We start from the raw sequence: 7,622 nt of genomic DNA, 5'->3' as shown, positions 1-7,622 counted from the left end.
ATGTTGTTTGAATTTTTACATAAATATTGTGTTACACTGAATGACAATGTAACATTATTTCAACCAAATTTTGACAATTTATTCTCCTAAAACTTATTTGAAACCTTAAAAGTAGACACTTTACTTACATTTAATGTGCTTTCTATGGACATAAAGTCAGTTTTCTAATTTTTTTTTGATGCGGACATCTTAATGTCTTTGACCCAACTGTATATACTTATATATGTTTAAACATGAATTTAAAATTAAAATTAATAAATATCATTAAGGAAAAAAATCCAAAACTTTTAAAATGATACATTTTTAAAATAATTTACATTACCTTTTCAGGGCTGAAAATTATTTAAATACTTAAAATATATATTTTAAAAATACTTTCAGGCTTCACATATTTTCAGGCTTTATAGGAACAGTACATATAAACATAGATACCACTACATACAGATAACAATAAATGTATAGAATTATATTCCCATGAACTCACCTGTCCATACTCAAGTCACCGGTGTAAATGTAAGTTAGTAGTTTTTCAAACAAAGCCCCGCTCACCAACTCCGGGTCCAAAGTTATGGTGGCATTCTCCTTTCCGGCATCAATAGACTGCGTAGAGAAATACTCGCTAAAGGCTGCCAGAACATTATGGTGTGCATTATATTGAGACTGTCCTATTACTACTGTGCAGTCACACAGAAAGCTTCTCTCACGTTGCCTCTTCAGCTGCTCCAGAAGAAACTCACTGTGAGTGATATGTGGCATGACGTGGAAGAGGAGCAACCTGGAATGTCAAGAACATCTTAGAGAGATTCTTCAGAAATTCTGCCATTATTTATTTGTATCTTTCCATATAATAAAAGTGGTAAGTTCTAGTAATAAAGGTTTGGAACAACATAATGGTGAGCAACATGAATAAATGATTATAATTTCCATTTTGAGTGAACTAGACCTATAATGACCCTATTTTACATGCAATCGTTTTGTAAGTAATAAACAATAATTCACTTACCGCACGTAAATGTGTACGTTAATGGTTTAAACCACACCCAAAAACCTGTTTAAATGAAACAGACATGCATGTAAGAATAAAGAACCTGTGCACATATAAATTAACCAATAACTCAATATAAAATTAGCGACAGTTCAGACTGGACAATATCAGTTAAGGAAAATAAAAGTTCCCGCCCATTACTCAAAAGTTGACTGCAATAACGAGCTTGCTAACAAACTATCACCGTTAAAGGCCACTCAAAATATTATAATGCACCCAATAATTCTAGTCGTAAATATGCACAAAAAAATAGCTAAATGCACTGTTTTCTGAATGGATGCAGATAGTAGTGTTTATAATTTTGACATGCAAAACAAAGGGCTCTTATTTCGAAAATGCTCGATCCGGTAGAGCGCGAGCCGCAATTCACATGTTCGCTCTACATATTACAAACACGACACCGAATCGTGCAATAATTATTTAAATTATGTGATTAATAAATATAAAGTTAAATTCGAATTTTTAATAAAAATTCAGGTCTCACGTTATTTCGACAGTAGATTAAAATCTCTTTGCTTTGACGGCCATTTTCGAGGTCTTCAAGGGGATTTGGTCGGTGACGTCATATCCTCCAGTCTGAATTCTTTCCGGTGTTTGAACCAAAATGACAGCTGTGACCATTAGGTGGAGCCAAACACACAAACTATGCACATGAATGCAAACAAATGTCCAGAAACTGGTGCATTCAAGGACCAGAGTGTACAGTACAGGAGGAGTAACTATAGCTTACTTCATTGCTAAACGTAACTGTTATTTTTGGAATGTGTACTTTTGAAACTACTTGTAGGTACTTTTATTCAATTACAATTGAAAGGCAAATGTCATACTTTTTTAAAAATTTCACATTTTCATGTGAACCTTTTCCCCTTTTTGATCCATTTATTGATCCCAGATTTAACAGACAACGACATCCATCCACAATTCATTTATCCCTGTGAAGAGTTCTCATCAATCACAATATTTAATTTCAGATATTAAGTTATTTATTAAATTATTGGATGGTCGATGAGGAATAATCTTTATTCCTGCTGGGTCTTTTCTACAGATTATAGTCACCAAACAATTCTAAACATCTTCTATTGGACTTTTCACCCTCAGTCCCATGTTAAAAAAGACATTAACCCAGGGTTAAGGGTTGTGTGAAAAGATCTTTAGTAAATTTAGCTTCAATCCTGGCCCGAAACTACAAGGAACATTAAGGATTAACCAGGAGTGGTAGGCCTATTAACATCAACAATGTGACAGTTAACCAAAATGGGCAGTTAAGGTATGTACTTAATTTTACTTAAGAATCAAACTTACATAACAATATTAATAAATAATATTTGTTTAATGATAAACAACTGATTACCATGGTTACCTAAATCACTTCAAATGGTTATGTCACTGTCAGTTGTTTACTGGTCTCAAGAATGGCATAATTTAGTGTCTGCCCACAGCCCATGGGATGGGAAAGTCTGATTGCCAGTTTTATGAATGAAATCTGCTGAAAATAATCTTATTAAATAACTCATTGTAGCCACCTGAGCCATTTGACTAGACCAATTTGTAATTGTTTAATACAAAAGGTCTGGGCAAATCGAGGACAATAGACTCACAATCTACTTAGCAGCACACACCTTGTCACTGCAGTACTGCTCCCATCATATCTATTTACATAATCGGCTGCTTCTTGTTACAACACAATCTCAGTGTGTCATGACGAGCGTCTCCTCCTCTGTTGTCAGCACACAGGTACTGGACCAGCACACACGCAACACATTCAGCTCTGCGCTTAACAACAAGTTCATCTGGAACAGGTATCGATTTACTTTGCATTGTTATTAAGTCTGTTTTGTGCTATTATATTTAATCATAATTCTATAAATTATCATTTTCTGTGTATACTTGTATTGTGTAACTGTAATGTTAGATGTAAAATTTTGGTCTAAAAAATGTACTGCCTTAAAAACAAACAAAAAAAAGCTTATACTTCTCAGTTTCGATAACTTCTACTACAACAGTAATTCTTTTTTTTCCCAGCAAACTGGATTATATGCCGTTTAATTATTTAACAAAATGTATTACAGTAAATAAGTTCATATAGACTATAATTGTTCTTATATTGTTCATGTAAATGTATCATGTTTTAGCATTAAAAAACCATTACATTTATCAAAAAAGATAATTTCATCAATAAGTAATATTTAAAAAATTTCATAACATCACAGTTTCATAACATATCTAACGTGCGCGTGTACGCCAGTGATTTGTGGTGATCATATGCAAACAGGTCCAACAGGTCTGACAGCTTCTGATCAACAAAAAATCCTGACATTCAAAACAAAAGACATCTCAAAACCCCACCATTCTACATTACACTTTAAGTGAATGCCGGGTCCATTCACACAGAGAGAGACATAATAACATAGCACGGTTGAATGAAAAAAGTGCTTAAAAAAAGTTTCCAGACAATTTTTAAAAGAACTTGACATGCTTTAAAAAAAAATAATAATAATAATACCCCTAGGAAAAAACTTATATTTAACAGATGTAGCACAGTGGAATGGAAAAGAATACTTTTTTACTTTTTAAAGTTTGCTGTTTCCACACAATGAAATGCAAAGCCAGATTCGTACTGTGTGAACAGTCTCTAATTCTAATTAGACAATGCAGTTTACAAATATCCATGTAACTTTGTGACATAATGCATCTTGAGCTCATGACTCGACTTTCTCTCACTGCTGACTGAGACAGCAGCTCTTGACAAGGTGAAGGCCGTGATTGTTTTGCTCGTACCTCTACTGCTTCCCTTGGTCTCTGCTCAGACATTTCGTTGGGGCCCCTGCCCAACACCAATGGTCCAGCCAAACTTTGAATTAAACAAGGTAGGACTATGTAAATATATAGAATTTCAAAAATGATCAGCCCCCAAAATTGTCATTATTTACTGGCCCTCATGTCTTTCTAAATCCAAATGCTGTTATTTTGTTTGGTTTGGAATGGCATGAGGGTGAAAAAATAATGACAGGATTTGAAGTATGCTTTTAATAGTGTACAGTGAACTTATATGAGCTTTACCGTTCACTCCAAGTACTTTGGAAAGTGGTATGAGATCGAAAAGCTCCCAGCATCCTTTGAGAAAGGCAAGTGCATTGAGGCAAACTACGCGCTAAGACCTGACAACACTGTCCAAGTTACCAATGTTCAGACATAGTGAGTAATCAAATCTTTTGACTAAAATAGAACTTGTGTTTTGTCGCCATCATTTATCCATAACTAAACTGTGTGTTTATATAAAACAGCAAAGGAAAAATTAGTAAAGTAGAGGGCACAGCAATCACTCAGGACCCGAGGGAGCCAGCCAAGCTTGGAGTCAGTTTCTCCTACTGTAAGTTCATGAATGTGCTCAACCTCTGTTTGTGTTCAAACAACACATTTCTAGAACATCTTTTTTGTCTTTTTTTCTTTTGTTAATTCACTGTCTGCTGCTTATTTATATATGCAGTCTCTCCCTACGCCCCATACTGGGTCCTGTCTACTGACTACAACAGCACTGCGCTTGTTTATTCATGCACTGATGTTCTCCGGCTCTTCCATGTGGACTATGCCTGGATCCTGTCACGCTCACGCATTCTGCCCGCAGAGGTCATCTACCATGCCAAAGAGAACCTCTCACGTAACAACATCGACGTGAGCAAAATGTTTCGCACAGATCAGCAAGGATGCGATAGTGCTCTTTAAACATTGAGGACTGAAATATATATTTTTGGTTTAGAAAAGTGCCTTCACTATCACTATTATGGGTGAAAACGGTTTAAGTTATCATTATAAAATTACTCTTGCATAAAACTGTCTGAACCCAGCCAGCACATAATATAGCCTAATGTGTATAAGTATGTTGTACCTCTTAAAAAATAATAAATAAAATGCATTATCCTTTGCTTATGAAGATTTTGCTTATGGAGTTCTGTGTCATGTCATTCCTGAGACATTATTTTATTAAACAGGTGTTTATTTTATAAACATACTGGAGTCCTATCTGTTCTGCACAATTTGAGATATGCATTGGTCCTCAAGTTTGTGTTTTCTATGCCTTTCTGAATGTTTTATGTCAATAAAAATGTGTTCAGATTTCTATTGGAGTATTAATGAATTAAAATGGAATTATGTTCTTGAAATGTAAGTAATGTTTTTTTATTTTTTTTATTTTCATGGTTGTATGGAATTATGCATAAACCAACTTGATTTGAAATATCATATACAGCCCTGAGGTGGGTTTCAATGATGTAGATCTAGTTTGGGAGGGGACAAAATATTCCTGAACCTGGGGTTCAGTCTGTGCAGAACCTGTGACACACGACGTCTTTTTAGATCTCAGAAACGAACGGATCACTTGTATAATCACTGCTGCAAAGGAGGTAATGTTCATTTCCAAAACAATTAACAATATACATAACTTGTTATGTGACCTAATTATGAAAAGTACGTTATGTGGGATGCATGCATGCAATATAGCAAACAGTTTACCTGCTTTTTCAAGCTTGCTTACATTTACCTTAAATTTTAATTTGTAAAAGTATCTTTTTTTATTTCCAGGAAATGATGAAGTGGACTATTGTTTTGGGGGTTTTCTTGCTATGTTTTCTTGCTAATAATCTCAGCGGTAAGCAGTGTATATTACTCATATTACTACTATTATCTTTGGGCACTTTGGATATTTACTTAAAAACGATATTTCAAGATTTTCAGAATATGAAAATCACTGTATTTTATGGTAAATATTTCTGTATCATAGGACGAAGGAGGTTAATGTTAGTCAGATAAACAAACTGGAACATTTTATGAAAGAAAAACAGTGAAATACCACATGTTAATATCATAAACATTAAAGACTTGAGCCGTGTTCATCAGGACAAATGTGCACATAGTTAGGAATAATATTTGTGGAGGAAACTCACACATTTCTTGAACCCCTTGGGAGATCCTCCGTTCTCATGCATGAATCAGCTCTTTGTGAGGGGGGATTTCAGATTTCATTCACTTTTCCTCTACTCTCTCCTTCCACAGGTGCGAGATTCATTCCTGAAGGGGGTAAACAGACTATTTACCATTTTGTTTACACACCTTTAGCCAGTAATAGTAGTATTTCAAAATCTTTTATTTGAACAAATAATTGAACTCTTGGTGCTGGTTTTATACTTACAGTATATTCACTATGTTAACTGTATTGTTATGTTTGCCTGAGGAAACAAAGAGGCACATTTAGACATAACTTCTGCAGTTACACATCAGGAATTCTGGAATGCAGAAACTCAGCAGGAATACACAAGCTCTATTTTTCTCTCTCAAATGTAGTGCCCTATGAACAGCCCCCTGCTGTGCCCTACTGGTCTTATTCCACCACAGATTTCTGGAACTATGTGGAATACTTCCGCAACATTGGGGCATACGACCAGATCAATGAAATGGCCAGAACGTTCTTCGCCCATCAGCATCTAGGAGACACGCTGGGTTATGAAGTGGCAGAGCAACATGAACACTAAGTGGATGTTATTAGTTCATCACTGATAGTTTAGTTTGTGTTATTAGAAACTAATGATAGTTTACTAAATATAACTAAACACCATTTATAGCCCTATAATAAAGAGTGTTGTGCCGTATCCTTAAATGTATTACTACTAATAAAAAAGCATATAGGAATTACAGTTAATGTTTCATTGTAGTGTGATTAACAGCTTCAGAGTGCATGATTGTGATGTATTATACGACTATTGCAGTTGTATAGGAAATATAAGAAATAAAACAATAAAGTGTCATACTGACGCACAGAAATTATTTAAATGCCATCACTGCAGTAAACCGGGGGACCAGTTCTCCAACCGAGCCAGTGGGACCCGGTTTCCATCCGGTTACATTTCGACGTAACACCACTAGTGGATGTGAAGCCTAATACGATTCCGCGAATCGATTCCTTCGAATAGTTCATAGTACAGAACCGGTTCATAGCGGCTTACGACATCGCGTGGTCCTGGAGACTGGCGTGGTATTAATGCTTTAAACATCCAAATAAACCCATGTTTAATACCATTTTATTATTACTATTATTAAATTATTATTATTCTGTTTAGGTAATTAATTAGATTTGTTTTCATGTGTAGTTGCAGGCGTGATTCAGCTCATTTTAAATGTATTAATAATACATTTTTACAGTTATTAAAATATATTAAGTCCTTCAGAAATACATTTTGCATTCATGTACGTTTCGGATGAACACGTGTTGGGAGTACGTTTCATTTATATTTGTGCTATTTGGCCCAAATAAATTCAGAATGCGCATCCGTCAAATCGGGTGGGAAAACCTGTTTTTATACAGTCTATGGGGAAAACAGGTTCATTTAAAAAGATTCGACTCAAAAGAACAATTCATTCACTTATTGGATTTCTGTAAAGGGACATGATGAAACTCATCCAATTAAAAAAAGTATTGGGAAAATGTTGGGAACATGAGTCAGACAAGTTTAGAAGTTTTGGAAGGATAGCAGAAGAAGAAGCCCAGTCATGTGGAATAATAAATGTAGAAATGAGCCCTGCAGTA

The 7,622-nt window shown here is 34.9% G+C and overlaps 3 protein-coding genes across 5 annotated transcripts in view; 2 read left to right on the top strand and 1 right to left on the bottom strand.

Annotated features, from left to right (window-relative positions):
* mynn (myoneurin) overlaps nt 1–1,641 on the bottom strand; it is an 8,280-nt gene extending 6,639 nt beyond the window's left edge. Inside the window, exons 1-3 of one of the 3 annotated variants that reach the window (XM_016535295.1) lie at nt 1,530–1,641; nt 1,004–1,048; nt 485–775 (exon numbers count right to left, since the gene is read on the bottom strand). In XM_016535295.1, the coding sequence (XP_016390781.1) occupies nt 485–756 (272 nt within the window). In that variant the 5' untranslated portion in view covers nt 757–775; nt 1,004–1,048; nt 1,530–1,641. The remainder of the gene's footprint in view (nt 1–484; nt 776–1,003; nt 1,049–1,529) is intronic. The other 2 variants (XM_016535297.1, XM_016535296.1) reach the window with 2 other exon arrangements.
* Nucleotides 1,642–3,763: 2,122 nt separating this feature from the next.
* LOC107725852 (apolipoprotein D-like) lies at nt 3,764–4,812 on the top strand. Its single transcript, XM_016535253.1, has 4 exons — nt 3,764–3,912; nt 4,119–4,240; nt 4,330–4,415; nt 4,533–4,812. Exons 1-4 carry the CDS (start codon nt 3,883–3,885, stop codon nt 4,766–4,768), a joined length of 474 nt encoding a protein of 157 aa, XP_016390739.1. The 5' UTR covers nt 3,764–3,882; the 3' UTR covers nt 4,769–4,812.
* A 559-nt stretch (nt 4,813–5,371) lies between these two features.
* On the top strand, nt 5,372–6,707 carry otos (otospiralin). Its single transcript, XM_016535256.1, has 4 exons — nt 5,372–5,445; nt 5,624–5,690; nt 6,095–6,118; nt 6,383–6,707. The coding sequence occupies exons 2-4, from the start codon at nt 5,627–5,629 to the stop codon at nt 6,568–6,570; spliced, it is 276 nt and encodes a 91-aa protein (XP_016390742.1). The 5' UTR covers nt 5,372–5,445; nt 5,624–5,626; the 3' UTR covers nt 6,571–6,707.
* The last annotated feature ends 915 nt before the right edge of the window (nt 6,708–7,622 follow it).

The sequence above is a fragment of the Sinocyclocheilus rhinocerous genome, unplaced genomic scaffold (assembly GCF_001515625.1).
Source record: "Sinocyclocheilus rhinocerous isolate Xijiao unplaced genomic scaffold, SAMN03320098_v1.1 scaffold1508, whole genome shotgun sequence".
In the NCBI taxonomy this organism is placed as follows: domain Eukaryota; kingdom Metazoa; phylum Chordata; class Actinopteri; order Cypriniformes; family Cyprinidae; genus Sinocyclocheilus; species Sinocyclocheilus rhinocerous.
The sequence above is the reverse complement of the archived record's forward strand: the minus strand, read 5'-3'. Positions and strand labels throughout refer to the sequence as shown.

Coding starts and splice junctions, on each gene's coding strand:
- LOC107725852 (XM_016535253.1), top strand. CDS start 3,883: ATGGTCCAGCCAAACTTTGAATTAAACAAG. Junction 3,913..4,118: donor CAAACTTTGAATTAAACAAG/GTAGGACTATGT, acceptor GTTCACTCCAAG/TACTTTGGAAAGTGGTATGA. Junction 4,241..4,329: donor GTTACCAATGTTCAGACATA/GTGAGTAATCAA, acceptor TATATAAAACAG/CAAAGGAAAAATTAGTAAAG.
- otos (XM_016535256.1), top strand. CDS start 5,627: ATGATGAAGTGGACTATTGTTTTGGGGGTTTTCTTGCTATGTTTTCTT. Junction 5,691..6,094: donor TCTTGCTAATAATCTCAGCG/GTAAGCAGTGTA, acceptor CTCCTTCCACAG/GTGCGAGATTCATTCCTGAA. Junction 6,119..6,382: donor GAGATTCATTCCTGAAGGGG/GTAAACAGACTA, acceptor TCTCAAATGTAG/TGCCCTATGAACAGCCCCCT.